Consider the following 23322-nt stretch of genomic DNA (forward strand, 5'->3'; position numbering starts at 1 on the left):
GACAGGTAGCTGAAAACCTGTTTGGCAGTTGAACCAAGAAAAGAGCTGCGAACCAGCACGGCTGAGTGGCAGACGGACCTGGGAGTGAGCTGGCACCCATTCATACTGTGCGACCCTGGCAACTGAGGGATAGGGCGCATACTGCTCACACCTCAGACTGCGGGAGACTGAATGACATGCTGTGCGGAACATGCTGGCCCTAAGACACAGATGATGGCAGTGAAACGGCCCTTAAGAAGGGACCGCTCTGGGCCTACCTCCCGGGCTTCGCATGTGTCAGGAACGGTGATCCGATAGGGGGCGTCGGGGATGCTGTAGTAAGGCTGGTCCTTGTGAATATCCTGAAAGCACAAAGGACTTCCTCTTCCAACAGCCTTCCCCCAGCTGCCCTGCCGAGCTGTGCCTCCAGGGACGCCAGGCAGCAGAGCGTTTGCCTTCCTTCCCCCAACTCCTCCCGTCTGTGCTAGGCTTCCAACTTGCTGTGGCTTACTGGGAAAGGTCAGGGTAGGATTTGGGCTTCCCACCCCCAATTAAGCCACTTGGAGCACGAATCAGGCTCAGCGTATGGTGGGCAGGGACACTTACTGCACTCAGCGACAGGGACAGGGTCTGGAGGATGTCCAGCATGGTCTTCAGCACCGTCCCGCTCCATAGCAAGTGGGGAAACCTGCACCGAGAGTCACTTTTCAGGGACCAGGAGCCAAATCTTAGGGCACCCACGTTCCTTAAAGGGAGGCTGAGAGTCCCACTTCTGGCTGCCCAGCTGAGGGTCAGAGGTCAGGAGGCTTCCAAGGCAGAGCACCAGTCAAAAAAGCTCCCAGGCTCCTGCTAGTCCCATTGCTCAGGGCCAAGTGACCTGCTTCCAACGATTGTCTTGGTTACCCAATGGCCAGGCCACACTCCCCATTCCCCAAGGGAGCCTTCTCTTTTAGGACCAGGGCTCCTTGATGTTTTCTCATCTTGGCAAAATGGCAGTATTTGTATGACACAGAAGATCTGCTCCTGGAGAGGGGCCCCCGGGTGGAGGGGACAGGCTGCACAGCTGTGACTCGTAGTGGCTCCAGCAAACGCCAGCACTCTTGGGAGGCTGCATCGCTTTGAAAGCTTTAATTCTGACTCCATTTTTTTCTGGACTGATAATGTATCGAGATCACCCAGGTATATGTGTACACACACACAGAGCATTAAAAGGAAAATGTGCGTACTTATCCACCAGGCCAGACAGGTACTTGTCCGCCACCCTCCGTATCCTCTTGTGAATGTGGTTGAAGTTCACCAAGAGGAACTGCGCGTGCCGCTCCAGCTCCTCCTCATTCTCTTTGGTCTTTGCCTGGAGAGTCAGAAGAGACAGGTACAGCAGGCGCCCTCCGTGTGCCCCTGGCAAACACGTGCTGGCTCTCTGACAAGGCTTACTTTATCCGCCATCATGTTTAGGAAGGCTTCAAACACTTTGTCTGCGACGGCGATCACACACTGCATCATCCCTGAAACAAGAAGGGTCAGGAGCATCAACAGAAAGGGACCAACCCCAGCTACTGTCAAATGTTTTGTTTGGACATAATTTTAGACTTACTGAGGAGTTCCCACACACCCTCCACCCAGCTTCCCCCGATATTAACATTGCATTTGTCAAAACTAAGAATTGGAAATTGATACAATATGATTTCCTAAACTTCAGGCTTTATATGGATTTCTCCAATTTTCCCACTAGCATGTATCCCTTTTCTGTTCCAGGATCCAATCCAGGACGCCACATGGCATTTACCCATCGTGTCTCCTTGGTCTCCCCCAATCTATGTTGATTCCTCAATCTGTTCTTGTCTTGAATGATCTTGACATTTCTGAAGAGCACAGGTATTGTGTAGGAGGGTCCTCAATTTAGGTCTATCTGATATTTGCTCATGATTAGACCAAGGAAAACAGCACAGAAGTTAAATGCCCTCCTCCTTGCATCATATCAGGGCCTGGTCTGGCCTGACAGTGTCCTGGGAAACACTTGTGGTCTCCTCATAACCTGCAGGACTACCAAGGAGCCCTTCACAGTGAGGAACAGGGGCTGTGACCACACCACGCTCTCGCTTGGCTAAGGGAGCATTTCTAACTGGCTACTTGGTAGGATGCTTTGTCCATCACCTGCCCTTTCTACCTGGTCCCTCTCTGAGACCAGGCATGACCTTCTTCCCTAGACGGTATAGCTCTTTCCTGATTACAATGGAAACTGCATGTCTTTATCTCACAAATACTTAATGGAAGAAACTAATATTTTACACACACACACACACACACACACACACACACCCTAGTATATGTGATTTTCTTTTAAGCAAAATAATAAAAATATTTTATTCATGTTCAAATTTGATAATTTTTCTTTTGGGAGTCCCTTTAAATTGGTTCTGCTCTGGACTTTAAAAGGCATGACTGTTCCTTGGCAACAAGATGCTCCTGGTCCAACAACGACCCTCTAAGGAGCCCAGGATCCTTTGAGCAGAGGAGAGTTTCAGGGGCTGGAATCTGGGGGCTGGAGCACACTTGAGCATTGATGGTGGCAAGAGTGATGCTCTTTCTGCTCTTAGGCCTCTTGCAGTAGTGGCAGAGTCACAAAGACATGTATTTTTTAAGGTTATATGTTTTATATTGATCTTTCCACACAGACAGAAAATAGGGAGTAGTATTCCTTTTTACCTTATAAAGCTCAGTTCATCACACAAGTACCACAATAATAAACTTACCAGACTTGTCTTTCTGAATAGCTTTATCCTCAAAGTAGCAGAACATGACCTGGAAGCGGTCGGGATCTGTTGAGCGCAAAACCCTAACAAGGAGAGAACAGCTTTGAGTAAATTTTGAAAAATCCAGGCCTTCCCTGTCACAGACTAGATACTGCTCAGGAATGGTGAGGCTATGAGAATAGATGGCCTATGCCATTTAGAGGGAGAAATGCTGACATGGACTTCCTGAAGGGTGATGTCCACCACCTACCATACCATTCCCACCCTGTTCCCCCCAGCAGCCCACCAGTAGTGACAGATCTTAGGGGTTATATGCATGAGGATTCTCCTAATAGCTCTGGCTGAATATCCATCATCAGGAGACGGGTCAGATAAACCAGAGTACATCCATCCACTGGCACATCACACAGCCACCAAAACGAGAGGCGTCGCTGTATGTGCCGCTACAGAGAAAAACCCAAGACAAACGGTTAGATGAGAAGAGCAAGGTGTGGGGGAAACGAGTTTCCTAAAGGCCTCTGTGTGCTTGGTGAACGTGTAGGACACACATGCTTGCATATGCACAGAAGGTTTCTAGAAGGGAAAGTAAGAGGCTATCAACAGTAGGTATCTAAGGATTCAGGGCCAGGAAAGTGATGCTTGTATTTTTCATCTTTAGCATCTCCTCTATTATCCCAATGTTTTTATTCTCTGTTTCACTTTATGCACCTTGAACATTTTTATTTTTAGAATAAAAAATACCTTTAACCTTGGGGAAAAAGAGAAAGGAAAGAAAGGCATGAGCTTGAACTGTGGCCCCTGTGATGAGCTGTTCAGAGTTTGGGGGGCTCCACAGGGAGAGTGCAGGCACAAACACAGGCCAGCGCTCCTCAGTGTCTGTGGGCACCCACCTTTAGACAGTTATGCTTCAGGGGGTCAAGCTTGGTGGCTTTAGGCATATGCGGTTTCGAGTGTTCATGTGCACACAGCTTCAACACAATTTCTCACATTTTTACTAGTTCTCCCAATAACTAGTGGCTGAGAATCTGAGCCAGGTTCTTGAATAAAGGCTTCAGGTTTGCTTCTCTGTTCTAACAGAGGGTCTTGGGGACTGGCAGGCAGCACACGGCAGGAGCTGGGCTCATGGGAGCCGCTGTGGGCTGGTCCCCTCAGCCTTCGTCTGCCAGCCAAGTCAACAGCCTGACAGAGAGCCTGAGCTCACCATTCATGGGCACACTTGTGAGGAAGCAGGAGACAGCCCTTCCTGCAGCAGGTATATGAGATTGAGAGCATCTGTTGTAGCCACACATCTGGTATGACTTGTTTTTCTTTAAAAATGTATTATTGTACATAGGGGATGGTGGCGAGATCAGGGTTTTTTCACCCCTCTACTTATATCCAAGTTTTTGTGTAATGTTCTCATATTACTTTTGTAACAAAACAAAAAACAATCACAATGAAAAAAAGAAAAGCAAGTCAAAACTCCCTTAGCTCTGTGTGGGACTCTGGGAAGAATGAGTCACTCGTTTTTAAATTCTGCTCTGCTGTGGGGTCCTCAGGCTGCCTTAATCTATTTTACACGTTGAGCTTTCAAGTATGACTTTTTACCAGAAGGTTTTGTAGCACCAAATAAGGGTAAAATAATTGTGTTACCCAAATATCTTTCCTTTTAAGAATTAATATTTTCTTTTCCAAACCATTTGAGAAAGACATTATTCTATGATATTCTATCCTGTGACTTAAACAGGCTAAGTGTAATCCGACCTTTTTTGGTGATGGATGCATCACTCTGTGGCTCGTGTATTTGGCTACAGGGCAGCATGCCTCAGTCTTATCTCAGTGGTCTGTAGCATCCATAATGGCAGCCATAGACAGCTGAATTCTGAGCATCCTGGCTGCTTCTTCCAGCCTTCATTTACGAGAGGCAACATGATACAGTGCTTAAGAGACTACATATGTTTCAATCTCAATTAGGGATTATTACCTTGGGCAACTAACTGCTTAGTCTCACTTAACTGCAACTAACTAATGTGCAAAATGGGTATGAGTGCCTACCTCATAGGCTTGTTGAAGAGCATGTAAATGCACTAAGTCACTCAGTCCAGGCTAACACTGATATTGTCATGATGACAACTATAGATCATTACAATTATTATAGCTGTTAGGTCCGCTGTGGCTATGATGCATCCCAAGCATCAGGCCACCTATGGGATTATTTTGGACAGGCACCTTCCCATTTCCTGTTTGTACTCTACTGTGATCCTGGAAGCCAGCTGAATGGGTGTCTCGGTGAGGGCTGGTTTCCAACAGGGCCCTCTCCCAGGCAACTGGACTGAGTTTGCAGCATCTACTGTGATTGCTCAGAAGCCGATTCCCTCTGGGAAAAGGATAACACCAGAGTTTAGACACCTGGGCAATGATTACATGTTTGGTGCTCATGGGAGCCGCTGTGGGCTGGTCCCCTCAGCCTTCGTCTGCCAGCCAAGTCAACAGCCTGACAAAGGGAGTGCTCTGTTTGTTTTTAAGAAAGCTTGCATATCTTGGTAGGGATTGAAAAAAAGTTCCATGCAAGTCCCATGCCTGGAAGGTGCGAAAACGTAAACCAGCGCAAATGTGGATGTGCGGGAGGTGAAGGCTTGTCTACCTCATATACTCCAGCCGGTACACAGACAGGAGATAGGTGGACATGGCAAAGTCCAGCTTGTTGATGAGGGCAGACACTTCGGGGGCAGGATCCAGCAGGTTGATGATGGTGCTGCGCAGCTCATTCAGTTCAGCCTAGAGGGAAATGAACACTTGAGGTCTCACGTGGGCTCTGGAGGGGAAGCTAGCCCGCCCCCAGGAGACACAAACCCCAGGGGCTGATCCTGGCTATTTCATGTTAAATGAAAGGACCTGCTCTAATTATTCAAGACTGCTCAGCAAAAGCCCTGTGCTGCACCATCTGCCCTTGGGAGGGCAAGAATCCTTACGGGGGTGACTGTGTCGTTTTTCATGGCCGAGTTATACTGGAGGACAGACCGCAGTGGCTCTTTGCTGGGAAAGGTGAGCAGGGGGGACTTGGTAGCTATTTCACAGACCCCCTCGTACCATTCTTCTGGCCAGAGTCCTGGAAGAGAATGCACAGGAGTGAGATGACAGCCCTGGTCATGAAGCCCTACGGTGGGGTTGACACTGGCAATTTCTAGAGTCATGGGTCCCTTGTTTAAGTCAGTTTTTCCCAAAATTTGGCATAGATACAAATCTTTTGGATAACTTACACAAGTTTTTCCTAAGCTATGTGGTAGTCTCAGGACCCTAAACCACATCTGGGAGGTGTAACATTTGCAAATACTTGTAGGAAGCAGCAGCTGCATTGGGCTAATTTAAAATGTGTGCACAGTCAAAATAGGTTGAGGCTTACCTCACCTTTGTTTTCACTCTGCACGCTGTCTTCCCTGGAAAAGTGGACATGCCCCTACCTGACCCCTCCACGGCGAATCCCATCAGAACAGAATAGAGCCAGAAGTCCCGGAAGAGCTTCTGCAACCGTGGCTTAGCTTCCTTGATGGGCGGCAACCGTCGGGTAAGCTGATGTGCCAAGGAGAGAGGGAGAAAAGGTTATTTACTCAAAAAACCCTAAAACCTACAGAAGTGAAATCAACCACAGATTCATTCTTCAAGAGCATCCTCAGGAACCTGTCCATTAGACTGGATAGGAAAAGGCATAATGAGCAGCAACCAACACTTGGTAAGTTCCCCGGTTAACGTTCATTCATTCAGCAAACATTTATTAGCTAATTTTCACCGGGAGGTGAAAAACACCATTTCTGCACTTTAAGGTCTTTCTGCCTAATTTAGAGGCAGGTGAGCAAGCACAATGGGTAGAGTTCCTGGAGAAGTGTCATGAGTCTCAATGTTAGCACGCAAGTACACTTAGCCAGGCAGAGAACAGAGAGCAGACCGTCCAGCATCAGCTCAAAGCCAGGGAACGTGGAGGGCATGGAATACTTAGGGGAAGGCAACAATGAACTGGGGCGAGGGCTCAGGTGAGGATGTAACTGGAGAGACTGAGATCGTGAGAAATCTTGTGGTAGAGAAGTGGCTTTCAAATCTTTTCCAGCACCCCAAATTTTCAAACAATAATCTTGAGCAGAATCCCAACATGTGCAACAGGTAGAGGCAGAGCTGTGCAGATGTAGAAGTGAGGGACTGAAGGCCCTGCACCCCTGCTCCAGGCAGTGACTCCTCAGGTGGGGAGCAGGGAGTGGCTCCTCAGGTGTGTAAATGGTTAAATCTATGCACAGTGCCTGCTAGACAAGTCGATCCTCACAGAACCCCAGCAGATAGATGTCGAGCCCCCATACAGTGAAGGGGGACTCTGTGCTTGTGCTTATGAGCACCAAATACGGGCCAGGGACACAGAAGTGGGACAGATGATAATCCCCATTGCTGGGGGTGCAGAGTGGACAGCACTTTCACACTGGCTGGTAGATTATAAATTGGTATAACACTTTCTGTAAAGTTATCTATACATATAAAATGCTAATATGCAAAGTGTCCCTGTGGGTGTTTGACCAGGAGACTGGGAGTTCTACTGCTTGCTATGGTGTGCGCTGACCACCAGGGGGAGGCGTGGAATGAAGGAAGGCCTGGCCAGCAGCCGGAAGGCCACAATTGACCCTGATCAACAGCCAGGCCTAGGGACCCTATGCACAAATTTCATGCACCAGGCCTCTAGTTTAGTAATATACATAAAAATTATAAATATCCCCATTTTACCTAAAATCTCAACTCTAGAAATCTAAAAAAAATCTAATTTTTAACTATTTGTGGAGATTTATGTTAATGTGGTAACTATTTTGCAATATGTACAAATATCAAATCATTATGAACCTGCTATGTGAACTGTATATCAAGTGTGAAAAAACCCTGGCCCTGGTTGGTGTGGCTCGTTGGTTGAGCATCTTCCCATGCACCGAAAGGTCACCAGTTCGATTCCCAGTCAGGTCACCTGCCCAGGCTGTGGGTTCCATACCTGGTCAGGGTGCCCGAGGAAGGCACATGGTAGATGTTTCTCTCACATCGAGTTTCTCTCTCTCTCTCCCTCTCTAAAATCAATACAAACATTTTTAAAATCTGATTTAGGCATAAAAATGTAATATTTGTCATAACAGCAAAATAAACAGAAAAAACATTACATGTCTACCTTGAGGGGGCATTTAAATTATAGTATATTAAAAATATTTTTGAAGAATATTTGGTGACAGAGGTAGAATTCACAATATTTCAAGTGAAAAAACACAAACGTAATATGATAAGTATAAGTAATATGTATAAGTAATACGATATAGGTTTAAAATATATGTGTATAAACATATATTAATAGAAAAAGAAGGGGAAATACCAGCTGCATATTAATAATTATTTCTGATGGTTGAATTGACAGGAGTTTCTATGTTCTTCCTTAAGTTGCCTGTACTTCTTAGAGTTCTGCCCTAGACATGTTCTTTTCACAATCTCTGGGAGGGTGCAGGAGTTGGCTTAGGACTTGGTAACATGCTATGTGGGAGAAGGAACAGCTTTTTCTCAAAAGCCACCAGAATGCTATGTCCCTGGGAAGACAGTTGAGACACTTAGGGGTGCAGGTGGACCCTGGGAAGGGGCTGAGGAGGTGGAGGAATGCAAAGGAAGGCATCAATGAACATTAGCTTCCTATGTAAGAAGCCTAGTGCCACACAGGACATTGCCACGAAAGCACAGTTAATGAGGGGCTACTACTGTAAGTGCCAAAGCTGACCAAGTTCCAACCAACATTTAAAATATATATGTGTGTGTATTATTTATTTCAGAGAGAAAGGGAGAGAGAGAGAGCGCTATATATAGAAACATCAATGATGAGAAAGAATCATTGATCAGCTGCCTCCTGCATGCCCCACACTGGAGATCGATTCCGCAACCTGGGCATGTGCCCTGACTAGGAATCGAACTGTGACCTCCTGGTTCATAGGTTGATAATCAACCACTGAGCCATGCTGGCTGGACAACCAACATTTTTTGAGTCCTGAACTCAAAAAACAGACAGCCCTTTAACATGCAGATTGCCCTGAGTCTCACTCTCACTTCTGTGGGTGACAGCACCAAACACACTCAAGGGTACTGAAATCAGGGAGCAGCGCTCTGTCATAAATTGGTTTTCCAGACAATTCAGAATATTCTTATAATATTTTAGATTACAAAGTTAAAAACAAATAAACAGTCCTAGCCGGTATGACTCAGTAGATAGAGCGTCGGCCTGCAGACTGAAGGGTCCCAGGTTCGATTCTGGTCAAGGACACATGTCTGGGTTGTAGGCTCGATCCCCAGTGGGGGGGCATACAGGAGGCAGCCGATCAATGATTCTCTCTCATCACTGATGTTTCTATCTCTCTCTCTTTCCCTCTCCCTTCCTCTCTGAAATCAATAAAAATATATTTTAAAAAATACAAATAAACAAATCATAGCCCCACAGATTGTGAATGCCTAGGTCAGTGGTTGGCAAACTCATTAGTCAACAGAGTCAAATATCAACAGTACAACGATTGAAATTTCTTTTGAGAGCCAAATTTTTTAAACTTATACTATATAGGTAGGTACATTGTTATTAACTTAATTAGGGTACTTCTAAGCTGGCCTTTGCTAAAAACGTCCTCAATCTGATTGAGGTACATTCGCTGAGGTCAACCTCTTCCAACTCTCCCATCCACATTCGTCTTGTATACTTGTTTCGTCTATTCTTAAATTGATGACAAAAATACCTGTACGATATGCAGCTGGTTGGAAAAATACAGGTAACTTTATGCTTCGAGTAGGTACTTTTGTCACCCGCGCGCAATTTGCGGACACGACTAGCACTAACCACTGCACAACGAGACTGCTGGCTGACTGGCTCACTCAACTCGTGCATGAATCGAGCGCGCTGCCTCCCCTGCGCTGACCGACACCCCCACTTCTTCTAACGCCAATAGACTCGCCCAGGTGAATACCGATTTCTGCGCATGGGCCACGAAGTTTCAATCGCACTGTACCTGCGTGCCCACATGTGGTATTTTGTGGAAGAGCCACACTCAAGGGGCCAAAGAGCCGCATGTGGCTCGCGAACCGCGGTTTGCCGACCACTGGCTTAGGTGGACCTGAGTTTGGAAAGCCCTGCTCCGCAGTCTTACAATGGACAGGAGAACTGGGCTGCAAATTCTGGCAGAGAAGACAGTGACCCTTGACTGAAGAAAGGTCTCCCTATGCTGTAAGTCACAAATCTATCCTCCCTCTTCCCCTGTCACTGAGCTCACGGAACCCGCCTGCCTCACAGCCATGTCAGCCCTGGAGGCCAGGACGAACTCAGGCACTTCAATTCATCCTAGAGGCAGAATTCATAGTTAGAGGGCAGACGAGTGACCTTTACTTTCATGGAAGCAGTACAGCTACCAGCCCTGAAGTAACCCAGCCCCCAAGCTCTGAAAAGCATCTCTACGGTGGCTTCAGCGAGACTGCTCCATCAGCCCATCGACACAGTGACAGTCATGCATTCAAAACGCCAGCGACACCAGAACTGGAGCCGAGGAGTCACAAGTCACTCAGCAGTAACCAAAGACACAGTTGAGGGGTATGTGCTGACAAAGCTAGTTGAGTGGTGTTTGATTTGGGACATATTTACTTTGGAAGATACGCAACAACAGCCCAGCACCAAAGTTCACTTTGAAATTGTGCTGATGACCTTGGCTGATTTCATCTCTGAAACACACTTCACAGAAGCACAGAGGTGAGTTTGTTTCTAACATTTCTGCTGATTATAAATTCTCATTTGTGGTTAGAGATGGGCAACTGGTGCATTTCTCTATCAAACTACAATTTCAAAAGCGTTCTATACTATCTTAGAAATGGGAAATGTTTTATTTTTTAATCTACTTATTATAAAAAATTTTCAGTTACATTATTGGGACAATTAATGAAATTAAAAACAGGAATTAGAGTAGGAAAAGATTATACCTATGTTAAGTCATTTGCTTTGGATAACTGTACCGTGATGATGTATAAGAATATCCTTGTTCTCAGGCATTTTTCCCTGGAACATTAGAATTCAAAGTTAGAGAGACAAAATATAAGGGACTTACTCTCAAATGGCTCAGATAAAAAAAGGTGTATGAGTGTGCCTGTGTGTACACACACATATATACACACACATATATATATATGGAGAGAGAAAAAGAGTAATAAAACCACTGTTCCAAAATATGACATCTGGAAAAAGGGTACACAGGCTTTTTTCTCTATGCTGTTCTTTGAATTTTTCTGGAAGTTTGAAGTTATTTCAAAATTAAAGGTTTTTTAAAACTTGAGGCAGTTACTTCTCTCCCATCATCCCTGCCCTGTTTGGGCCTGGAGGTAACAGTCAGAGGAACAAGTGTTAAGAGGGTGTCCCAGTGTTAAGCGCTGACGTGTAACCAAAAATAACGCTTCTCTCCAAAGACAGTAATCTGGACTTAAACATAACCGAGTGAATGTTTTAAAGTGTCTTATATAATTCTTATTATACTAAATGGCAAAACAACAGGAAGATTTACCTTTAGATACTTAGTTTCAATCCATAGGAAATATCAGATATATTTTCTCCTTCCTCTGATAAGGGAATAATGAAAACTATTTTTGGCTTTTCATCATATAATACAGGAACAGGGTATAAGAAAGCTTCTGAATATATTATCTGAACACAGGATAAAAACATGAATGTTTTCACCTCTGCCTCGCCATCTGGTCTCACATTTCTTTCTTTTTTTAAAATATATTTTATTGATTTTTTACAGAGAGGAAGGGAGAGGGATAGAGAGTTAGAAACATCAATGAGAGAGAAACATCGATCAGCTCCCTCCAGCATATTCCCTACCGGGTATATGCCTGCAACCAAGGTACATGCCCTTGATCAGAATCGAACCTGGGACTCTTGAGTCCGCAGGTCGATGCTCTATCCACTGAGCCAAACCAGTTAGGGCAGGTCTCACATTTCTTTGCCTGAACTCTTATTTAGTCAAGTTGGGTTTATTTTGTTTAACCTGTTTTTATCCGAGAAGAATACTTTTCAGTGCAGCCTAGTAGGGAGACTTCCACCAAGTCGCTTACTTACTTCTTTCCTAACTTTTAGAAATGTATTGCCATCAATACCTATGCCAAATTCTATCTGGAAACTGGGCCTAGTTCTGCTTGCAGCCACACACATTAGAAATCGTTTCACTGCAGCCTCAGCTAGATGCTTGGGATGGGGAGGGGTTGCATGAAAAAAACAACAGGGATTTTCAAAGATGGAGACTACGATTTTCCCTCCCCCAAACACGCAATTCAAAAGCCTCTCCTCGGTTGCAAATAGAACAGCTGAGCTGGTAATTTTAAAAGGACTGTAGGGGAAGACACAAGGAGGGAGAGACTAAGAAGGGTAGGGAAACCAGTCCTGGTGATCCAGGGCAAACAGGCAGAGTACTCCGCCACGAGGGGGTGGGAGGGTTCATCCAGCTTGGTGCCAATCTAGCTACAGCCACTCATATGGAGGTGAGGCTCAGTATCCTGATCTGTAAAATGCTGTGAGGATGAAGTTACATAGACAAAGTTCCTGGTATAGTGCCTGGCAACATCAACATCAACAAACTGAGAACATTTCAAGTGGGGTAGCCATACCATTAGCCCCATCTTCAGGCCTAACAAGTCCGAGTATTTACTTAACAGGAGCAGTAACTCTTATCTGGCCTCCACTGGAAGCAGATATTCTGGTCCTCAAATATCTAACAGGAGATGGGACACACACAACAAACTTAATAAGTCACAACTCCTGTTTCTTGGGGTGATCAGAAGTTGGGATAATGTGCAATTATATAACATTACAACAATGTCACCATCCTGATAGAATACAGAAGCATCAAATAATATCTCATCTAATAAAGGTTTGCCGAGATGCAATTAATAACCCAGGAAATGAGTAAGAGAAAGACAAAGCCATTTGGCAGCCAAAACTGATTTAGCAAGCCAAGTCAAATCCTTTCTTAGAACAGGCAGAGGATGAGTAGATAAAGACAGACTTACCACAGGGTATATACTAAAATTTATCTTTTTCACTTAAGGAGAGTGCCCCTCTTTAATCTCACCATATGCCTAGTGAGATTATTCCTAACGCCATGCTATAAGCAGTGAAGTAAGATACACCGAGCTCCCCTGACAGCGGTGGGAGCCAGCTGAACACAGAGGAAAAAAGCACACCTGCAGCAAGCAGCCTGTAGCCCCAACACATTTCAGCCCACCAGTCACATTTCACGAGGCCTGGAGGGGGTCTCTGTTACGGACAAGTTCCAAATCGTCTGCAAACCAATCCTCCATGACTACACAAATTTCAAATACCTTTAGAATATATGTTTTCAGAAAGCCTGGCCCATACATATTTTCAACACCTCCACTCACACCCCACCTCTTGGTGAAGCTTCCCTGACTCTCTGGGTACCCCACTCCTATTGTAGGAGGCAGCACTGCACCCCAGATCTGCATCACGCACCCCACCTTCTTTAGTGCACATCTGCCTCCCACCTGGCTGGTGAGCCCCTGGGTGGGGGAGACCTCTATACTTCCGGTGCCTAACAGGTTGTGTGAAGATAGGAGACAAAGTTTAGTGAATGAATGAAAAAGAAACTCCCTAGGGCTCTTGAGCCCCCAGGATTCTAGATGGTTACGGTTCTCTGCAAACCTTTAAAGAAGGGATTCTCATGTAGAGGTCCATGGATCCTTCAGGCAGGTTTATGAAGTCCGCATGCAATGTTAGTATCGGCTTATCTTCACCAGATTCTCTTTATCCATAATCCTAAAATGGTTAAAGGCGGGCACTCCCAGGGTCAAAGCCTCCAGGACTCCTACCTACTAGTAAGCACTGCAGAGGTGGGTGGGGTCTGCTAAGCTGACTCTCACATGTCGTGTTTTTCCTTCCAGCTTTAGCTCTGCCAAAATGAAATGCCCGTTCCAACCCCTCGTTGTTTCTCTCATATTAATATCTGTGTGTGGGAACAATGGCCAGGTGGATCAGCTTCAGAAAGGAGGGGACGGTTCTGAGTCTGTGGATCGCAAAAACCTGAGCATGCCCCTTCTCGCTGCTGACTTCCACAAGGAAAACACGGTCACCAACGACTGGATCACAGAGGGAGAGGAGGACGAGGATTATCTGGATCTGGAGAAGCTATTCAGTGAAGATGACGATTACATCGACATCATCGACGTGGTTTCACCCACAGATTCAGAGGCCAGTGCTGGGAACATCCTCCAGCTCTTCCACGGCAAGAGCCGGATCCAGCGCCTTAACATCCTCAATGCCAAGTTCGCTTTCAACCTTTACCGAGCACTGAGGGAGCAGGCCAGTCCTTCCGACAACATCTTCATAGCCCCTGTGGGCATTTCCACCGCCATGGGCATGCTGTCCTTGGGCCTGAAGGGGGAGACTCATGAACAAGTACACTCAATTTTGCATTTTAAAGACTTTGTCAATGCCAGCAGCAAGTATGAAATCATGACCATTCATAATCTCTTTCGTAAACTGACTCATCGCCTCTTCAGGAGGAATTTTGGGTACACGCTGCGGTCAGTCAATGACCTTTACATCCAGAAGCAGTTTCCAATCCTGAATGACTTCAAAACTAAAGTAAAAGAATACTACTTTGCCGAGGCCCAAGCAGCGGACTTCTCAGACCCTGCCTTCATATCAAAAACCAACAACCACATTCTGAAACTCACCAAGGGCCTCATCAAAGATGCTCTGGAGAATATAGACCCAGCCACTGAGATGATGATTTTAAACTGCATCTACTTTAAAGGTAAGAAGTAGCTTTAAGTTTCTCAAAGCAAAGTTGCAACATATTCTTAGTACACACGCAGGTGGGTTGAATGCCAGAACTATATTCTAGCTCTGATTTATCCAGGAAACCAAGACACAGGTCAGCTCACAGAGACAGGCACGATCATGATGAGGTGACAGTCGGAGCTGACACTAACTTCGTGTTTTCACACTCACTGAATCTTCACAACATTGGGAGCTTGGTACTATCATTAGCGTCCCCATTTTACAGACAGAGACACCAAAGTACAGAGAAAGAAAAAGTCACTCTGAGTGCAAAGCTAGTAAGGGACAGAGCCAGGGTCGCCCCAGGAGGGCCATCTCTAGCACCTTGTGAAATTGGAAAAAATAATACAAAAACCTTTTTAGTATTGGGCCAGTCTGCAGTTTTTTCATTTCCTTGCCCAATTTTCAGTAAGCAGGAATATGGATGAAAGGCTGAAGTGAAAACTATTCAGCTTGAATAACTGACATTAACACCTACAACTCTTTTTGGGACACTGCACTAATAATGGGCAGGCATAGGGCGGATAAACTATTATTTCTAGAGCAACTATTCTGGGCCAGACACCAAAACACATTATTTTTTAATGATATCAGAGAAGGGAGAGGGAGAGATAGATAGAAACACCAATGATGAGAGAGAATCACTGATTGGCTGTCTCCTGCACATGGAGATCGAACCATGACCTCCTGGTTCATAGGTCGACGCTGGGCCCAAAGCACTTTTTACAGAGGCGACTCCCCCTCACTATACACGCACAGGACCCTGGGGTCCTAGAAGTAAATGGGCACAGGTCTGTGAAATCCAGACTCTCTTTAAAATGCCCTCAGGGACCTGAACAAGAAACCTCTACCTTACGAGGCTAGAGGGCTGGAGGGCAGGGACAGGAACGAGCCAGCATCACAACCGGTCTCTGTGACACTTTCCTCTCTGCCACCAAGAATTAGTAGGCACCAGCCCGAGAGGCAAAGGACTAAGGCCCTCTCCTGGCTGCTGCTACGGGGCCAGCGCCCCTCAACAGGCCAACACACTGCTCTGTGCCTATGCCAAGACCTCCCAACAGTTGTGCCAGGCAGGCATTCTGCTAGGTGGGCAAGGGGGCGCTGAGGAAGCCAAGACCACAGGAATGAGCGGGACTCTGGGCTTCCCCCCTTCCCCACAAGAGTCAGGCACAGCACTGTCCTCGTGGGGGGTGGGGCCAAAGGCTGAGTTCTAACAGGCTTGTGACAGACACACAACTTCTTGGAAGTTACCACTTCACTTTTACAAAAGAACCACATCACTATAGCAACAGCTTTTTCTGTAAAGCGAAAATCCTCCTCAGATTTCTTTCAGTTAAGGAATACAGGCCCTCTTCACTTGACATCACTTTGGCTTATACAGGGTTTCACAGGACTGCTCTATTTTTGGATAGTGGGGGAAACCTACATGTATGTACACAGACATATCTGTGTTGCTGGCTAGCAGCTTTAGAAGTGAGCAGATTGCAGTCTAAGCCAGGGGTGGGCAAACTTTTTGACTCGAGGGCCACAATGGGTTCTTAAACTGGACCGGAGGGCCGGAACAAAAGCATGGATGGAGTGTTTGTGTGAACTAATATAAATTCAAAGTAAACATCATTACATAAAAGGGTACGGTCTTTTTTTTTTTTTTTTTTTTTTTAGTTTTATTCATTTCAAACGGGCCGGATCTGGCCCGCGGACCATCGTTTGCCCACGGCTGGCCTAAGCCCTGGCTTCACCACCCCTTATGTGTGTGGGTTTGGGAAAGTCATTCACCATCTCTGTGACGTGGTTCCTCACGTTTATCAGAGATAACACCTATTCTGACAGGGCTGGGAGCAGCACTGCAAGAGACAGTGGTGCCACACTTTAGCCCAGTGCATGGCATGCTGGGAAGTCTCAATGAATTCGGAAGAGTCAAACTGTAGATTTCAATATTATATATTAAGTATGTATAATATTATTTAACTTCTATAAGTAATTAAATTCTGTTTAGGAATGCCTTTAGAACAGGCCAGTGCAAGCATCTGTGCACCAAAGCCTTCAGTCCTACAAGTCTGTGGGGTACCTCAGGGCCCCAAGAGCCTCTGCATTGGGCTGGCCGGGTGCTGAGCAGACAGACACACAGCAGCAAGCCATCCCAACTGGAAAGGGATGGAGAAACAGCTAAGAGGGTCACTTTATAATCTCCTGAACTCAGTAACCAGTGTCCTCGAAAGTGTAAAAGTGGCAAATATAGGTGCTTCTTTTTGCCATCATAATGAAACTTCAGTCACTTAATTTAATCCTGGGAGTCAGAGGGAAGAAATGCTAGTAACATCCAGTCTTTCATGGATGCTTATCAAAGGAGAGTCTAAAAGAGTAATTTTAATCTCTAGCCCCCAAATTTGTTACTATTTTTATTTTAATTTAAATGTTACAACCACTTTGTAAAGCACAATAAAACAGAGATTCGGCCTCAACAGGAAGTCAAAGAAAAGAATCCCAGGAGACACATGACAGCTTCAGCAGAAAGAACAGTGTTTCTCAACCAGGGGACAATTCTGCTCCCAGGGCAAACGTCAGGAGACGTCTGTGGTTTTCACAACCTGGGACGCAGGGGGAAGCACTCCTGGCATCTAGGAACAGCTTCAGAAGTTGGGCCAGGGATGCCACTAAGCATCCTACAATGCGCAGGACAGCTGCCCAGCACAGAGAACTGCCCGTGTGAATAGTGCTGCAACTCCGGGCCAGAGGCTGGCTCGGGGAGGAGGAAACTTAGCTACAATCAGAAGCAGGTAGTGTTTAACCCGTTAAGCGCCCAGCCTGTTTTATCTTCCCGACGGAAAGTATAGTGTCAGTCACCGGTGACTGACTGGGCACTTAACCTCCTGCAAAGGAACCTCTTGCTTATCTCATTCAGCTCTGTTACCCACCAGCTGCAAACCTTGAAGGTGTTCTGTTATGTGCCTGTTTCCTCATTTGTAAAATGGGGCTAATAATAAAAAGCACCCACCTCTGTATGGCTGCTGGAGAAAATGAGGTAATACAGGAAAGGTGCTTAAAAGAATGCCTGACATCACCAATTCTCATCTGTCAAGCATCCCTCATTACTAGTTACTAGCAACCTAGAACCAAATTAGTCACGTACTTCTTCTTGGATACATAGCGCTGTGCCCAAATCTAAAGTGAAGGTCTTGACGGCAGCATCACCAACGTGTCTTGCTAGTTCTTAGAGAATTGCAGAGTGTGAGGGATAAAGCCACCAAAACAGATCTGCCATGAGCTAAAAGCTACTCACTTTACAAATGAATGAGGAGAGGCTCAGGCACCTGAGGTGTCTTGCTAGGGCAGTGATGGCGAACCTTTTGAGCTCGGCGTGTCAGCATTTTGAAAAACCCTAACTTAACTCTGGTGCCGTGTCACATATAGAAATTTTTTGATATTTGCAACCATAGTAAAACAAAGACTTATATTCTTGATATTTATTTTATATATTTAAATGCCATTTAACAAAGAAAAATCAACCAAAAAAATGAGTTCACGTGTCACCTCTGACACACGTGTCATAGGTTCGCCATCACTGTGCTAGGGTCTACAGCTAGTTAGTGTCAGAATCTAACCCAGAATCTACTCCAATCTACTTTTCCTCCCCCATTACCATGCTTCCTACAAGTATGTTAGCGCTCTGACCTTAGAATCCTCTAAAACTGTGCTTCTCAAAGTGTGGTCTGCAGACCAGAAGCATCAGCAACACCTGGGAACAAGCGAGAAATGCCAGTTCTTGGCCCAAACCAGACTTTTGGGATCAGAAACTCTGGGGGTGGGACCTGCAGTCCAAACAAGCCCTCCAGGGGCTTCTGATGCATGCTTACGTGTGAGGACCACTGCTCTAAAAGAACATTTTCACGAAAGCCCCGTTTCTGTTGACTTTATAGGATCCTGGGTGAATAAATTCCCAACGGAAATGACCCACAACCACAACTTCAGGCTGAACGAGCGAGAGGTGGTCAAGGTCTCCATGATGCAGACCAAGGGGAGCTTCCTGGCGACAAATGACCAGGAGCTGGACTGCGACGTCCTGCAGCTGGAGTATGTGGGCGGCATCAGCATGCTGATCGTGGTCCCGCACAAGCTGTCGGGCATGAAGACCCTCGAGACACAGCTGACGCCCCAGGTGGTGGAGAGATGGCAAAAAAGCATGACAAACAGGTACTTCAGGCTGAGCGTCCTTTTGATTTCCAGGACCCCGAGGGAGACCGGGAACACTAGTACATTGGTCATTTTAAGAAAAATGGAAAGGTATGCATGAATACCCAAGAACTGCCACACCGGGCCACTCGATTAATTCGGCCCAAACTTCTTGCTCGGTGAGAAGTAATCAGAGCTTCTGTGAAAAACACATCTGCTCTCCATAACGACAGAAGCTAGTGACAGGTGACTTAGACACAGCTTGGAAACAATCCTGGCTCTGCCATGGACTTGCTTTGTGGCTTTGAGCCCTGGCTTTGTCCTCTATACAAGCAGCGTGATCCCATAACTGCCCGGTCGCTGGGGGAAATAAATAGAAAAGCAATGTCAAGCATCCCTCACAGTGCCCAGAGCCTGAGAGGTGTTTAACAAAGACCTTCCCCGACCCAAGAAATCCTGAGGTCCTCTTAACTCATTAAGGACACGTCTTTCATGATTTTCCTGTATTATTATTTATTACTCCATAGTCAAAACTACAGGTTACTAAGATTATTACTGGATGATGGCAGAAAATGAAGAAGTTACATTTCTGTCTCACTGGATACTGGTTAGGCCTACATTAAGAAGTGAATCTGGTGTGGTTCTCCTTTTGAGGCAAGAATACAAAGAAATGTAATAAACTAAGAAACAAGCTCTTAGAAGAAGGTATTTGCCCAGGTAGCCAATTAGTCATCAAGCCCTGACAATTTCTCCTTAAAAATGTCCCTTCTGTACTTGCCTGCTTCCTAACCACCTTCTACCCTGAGCCTATAGAAGCCTGACCAACGGCCTGTTTCCATTCCTCAGTCTACCAGCACTGGCTGCCAGAAGAGCATTCTCATGACACCATCTCCACCTGCCTCTTCTCATAAACTCTGTGGACCCCCACCCACAGGATACAGACCAGCTTCCTGGCCTGGCCCACGGACACAGCCCCATCCATCTAGCCTGCTCTACTCCCATCTCCTCCTCTCTCCCCTCCCAAGGGGCCTAGTGGCCCCTTGCACCCCCGCTAGACCACTGCCTCACACTCCCTCCAGGCCTTTGTTCACACAGTGAGGTCCCCATCTCTCAAGCAGTGGGCAACCTTCTAGGCCACAGGAATATCCCTCCTCCACATCCCTTCTTGGATGGCTCCAGTAGTTAGCCCTGTTATAGCTGGTCAGACATGAACATACCATCTTTATGTTGTCACTGCTTCACATGAGAGTCTTGGCTTGCTCAAAGGAAAGCAAGCTCTTGAGAAGGGGAATAGCATCGGGCTTCTCTTTATCCCGGTGAGGGCTGGATCTGGCTCCAAAGGCACTATTGTTGCTGTTAATCCAGTTGAGGACAGAATGAATTGAGGCAAGGACTAAGAATGCTCAGCACTGACTGGTATAACAGGTTCTTTTTTTAAGCACATTGACCTTAATTAATAAAATAAGAAATGGCTGAAATTAGGGACCAAACAGTAATTTTAGACATCTTCTCCAACCATAAACCTGGAAGACAGGAAATGAACTCCAGAGTATTGCGGAAATGACCACTCACCAGTAACCAGGCCTCAGTCTTCGGTAACTGGGATTACAATAAGATGGTCTTTCCAAAATCCTCAGGTGACAGTACCAGGATATGATTTTAACAAGTGCTGTGTCAATTCTGTGGTAAATGCACCACTCTGGGTGCATGTAAAGAAGAAACATGACTCTTTTAACTTGTGGTTCATAAAACTCGGCCCCCTTGTACTGTCTGACCAGAACTCGAGAGGTGCTCTTGCCCAAATTCAAGCTGGAGAAGAACTACAACCTGGTGGAGGCCCTGCAGTCCATGGGGATCACGGCGCTGTTTGATAAAAGCAGCAACATGACAGGAATCTCAGACCAGAGGATCCTCATCGATCTGGTAACCTCTCCTCTCTGCCCTCTGCACCCAGCCCCAGGGTCTCCCCCCGCAAAGCCTCCTCCAGCCCGGCCCTGACTTCACAGGTTGGGGAAGCTGGGTCTGCTCTCCCTGAGTCTGCCAGACACTGAGTGGGCAGGGTGGCCTGTTTCAGGAAGCAGCCTGGGGCTGAGCCCAGCTCCTGCTGACACCAGAGAGAGAGCAGGTGTGTGCTCCACTCTGTGAAATAGCTACTCCACTCTGTGAAATAGCCGAATCATGAAAGACCCGTGAAATACATGCAGAGACACTGCACTACTGCACTATGAACTTAACACACCAGTGATAGGCACTGCAAAAAAAGAAAACACCAGTCCAAACCATGTGCATTCCAGGCCCAATCCTCCCAGTGCACCCCAGAGTATAAGTCTTGGCTCACAGACTGCTCATACTGTGACCACTGGAAAGAATGATTATGATGCTAGAGTTTACAGATAAGTGTTGTTTAAACAACATGGCCTCTAAGCACAATTACCATATCTGATGGGTGATTAGAAAGCATTTCAAGGGTCATTCTAACCAGCTGTGGTCTGTGCCCTGCATATAGTATTTCAACCTAGTCCCCGAATAAGATGCAACTCTGCCCTATCTTCTATCCCTCTGTGTGCCAACTGACAGAATCTGACAACTTCCCTTTCCATTTTGCAACAGTTCAAGCACCAAGGTACCATCACAGTGAACGAGGAGGGCACCCAAGCTGCTGCTGTTACGACGGTGGGCTTCATGCCTCTGACAACCCAAGTCCGTTTCAATGTCGACCGCCCCTTCCTGTTCCTCGTCTATGAGCACCGCACCAGCTGCCTGCTCTTCATGGGGAAAGTTGCCAACCCCACCAAGTCTTAAAGATAGAGATCTGGGTGTCTCAAGTTTTGGGGGCACTCTGTAGTTCTGCTTTCATTGTAACAATGAGAACAGAGATGTTTAGCATCATGACTTTGTTGTTTATACTACCATTCTGAAACAGAAACATATGAGAGAAGAAATTCACCAACAATGAGAGCCCTGCTGGAATTAATTCTGCATAGTGAACAATGCTGTCAGTTCATAGAAGTTCATGTACCTGTGGCATGTCAGCTTGTACCTAGAGGGTGTCAGCAACATACAGAGCAGCTTACCTCCCACCGCCTCAGCCTCCCTGGCACTTCCTTCCCTTGTAGTCCCCATCCTTGCACATCTGGCTCTATTACTCAAAGCCTTTCTCAACCAGGGCTCCTCATCTAAACACAGAACACAGAAAAGAGCGGCATGACTAATTTCTCACCTTTCTCAAGGAAGGTGCACAGGTGGCACCATCCCTGATGCCAGGAGAGAAGCCATCTAGTGTTCAAGGGGTGCCCTCGGTATTAGGGCTTAATTCTCGTAAAGGCCCAACCTTCCAAACAGAAGCTGTCATCTGTACTCCTGCTGTCACCTCACTGCTGCCCAGAGGACAGTATGTACACATGGCCTTGCCTTCTACCCTAGAGATAAATATCACCACTTTCACTGTGTATCTCTGTTATAATTCTAATTTTTAAAGCTCAAATAACGAAGAAAGGCTAAATTCACAATAGCTGATGTCCCCAGAAATGACAGAGGTTTAGAAAAAGTAACTTGAGTTTTCCACAGTGGCTCATGGCACGGTTTCAGGTGAGTGTTGCTAAGTCCCGGGGACAGGGCTGCTGTGGATGGGGCTGCATGGGGAATTCCTCAAATCAGCCTTAATGTGGGCCACACATTTCGGCTTTCATCCCTGGACGCAGGGAGACCCTCAGATGTGCTCCTGTCTGGTTTGATAAAGGACATCTGAGGAATGAACTTCTGGATTCTTCGCTACCTGGGTAAGACACGTGGAATCCAAAGAGGCTGTTCGGAATTCAAGAGTCCTGGGGACGATGGGCCGTGCCAGGGAGAGCATGGCAGCTTTGTGCGTGCGGCTGTGCAACTGTGACCCCGACAGGAGAGGCTTTCTCTCTCTCTGCAGAGGAGAAAGATCTGGTTCAGCAGGGCACCAAAACCTGCCAAGATGCTGCTGCAGTGAGTGGTGTGGCCAGGGTTCAAGTGTAGGTTGGCCTGACTCCAGGGTCACATGTGGAATCTTGTCACATAGAGCCTCTGACCCAATGAGACCAATACCAGTCATGGGGGCAGCGAAAGAGGAGGACCTAGTGCTCCCCAATGTTGGGGGCACTGTGATGGGTATACACTGCGTTATCTCACACCAACCCTGACAGGTTCGCACTGTTATCACCTTTTTGCAGCTGAACAAAATTAAAGCTCATAGTGGTAAAATGACCTTCCTCAAGCCTGAATTCAAACCCAGGCCCTGCTTTCGCTGCTAACCCTCTCGGCCTGCTCCCTTCCCAACTTCCTGCACCAGGGCCTGCCACTGTCTCCACCATCTACTGACAAGTACAGGGTTGAGACCAAATCTTTCCTTGTCATTTCCTCTTGATCGCTAGGTGAAGCCTGAGGTTGCACCTTAAATTCCTTCTCCAATTTGCTTCTACACTGTTCTTCTCTGGTGTTTGACTTACATTCCTCATCCTGCTGCTGGTTCCTCCTGCTCCTCCTATTCCTAAATTTAGCTGCTTCAACAAACTTTGCCTTTAGCCCTTTGTCACATCT

General features: G+C 46.4%; 2 protein-coding genes across 3 annotated transcripts in view; one reads left to right on the forward strand and one right to left on the reverse strand.

Annotated features, from left to right (window-relative positions):
* PI4KA (phosphatidylinositol 4-kinase alpha) overlaps positions 1-23322 on the reverse strand; it is a 98277-nt gene that overhangs the window by 25530 nt on the left and 49425 nt on the right. For both annotated transcript variants that reach the window (XM_059677021.1, XM_059677022.1), the window contains exons 20-27: positions 6173-6281; positions 5684-5820; positions 5356-5489; positions 2733-2815; positions 1414-1484; positions 1206-1330; positions 586-667; positions 258-341 (exon numbers count right to left, since the gene is read on the reverse strand). In XM_059677021.1, coding sequence (XP_059533004.1) covers positions 258-341; positions 586-667; positions 1206-1330; positions 1414-1484; positions 2733-2815; positions 5356-5489; positions 5684-5820; positions 6173-6281 — 825 coding nt within the window. The remainder of the gene's footprint in view (positions 1-257; positions 342-585; positions 668-1205; positions 1331-1413; positions 1485-2732; positions 2816-5355; positions 5490-5683; positions 5821-6172; positions 6282-23322) is intronic.
* On the forward strand, positions 10392-21645 carry SERPIND1 (serpin family D member 1). Its single transcript, XM_059677024.1, has 5 exons — positions 10392-10488; positions 13686-14560; positions 18504-18777; positions 20535-20679; positions 21367-21645. The coding sequence occupies exons 1-5, from the start codon at positions 10439-10441 to the stop codon at positions 21556-21558; spliced, it is 1536 nt and encodes a 511-aa protein (XP_059533007.1). The 5' UTR covers positions 10392-10438; the 3' UTR covers positions 21559-21645.

This window comes from Myotis daubentonii, chromosome 19, assembly GCF_963259705.1.
Source record: "Myotis daubentonii chromosome 19, mMyoDau2.1, whole genome shotgun sequence".
Classification (NCBI taxonomy): Eukaryota; Metazoa; Chordata; class Mammalia; order Chiroptera; family Vespertilionidae; genus Myotis; species Myotis daubentonii.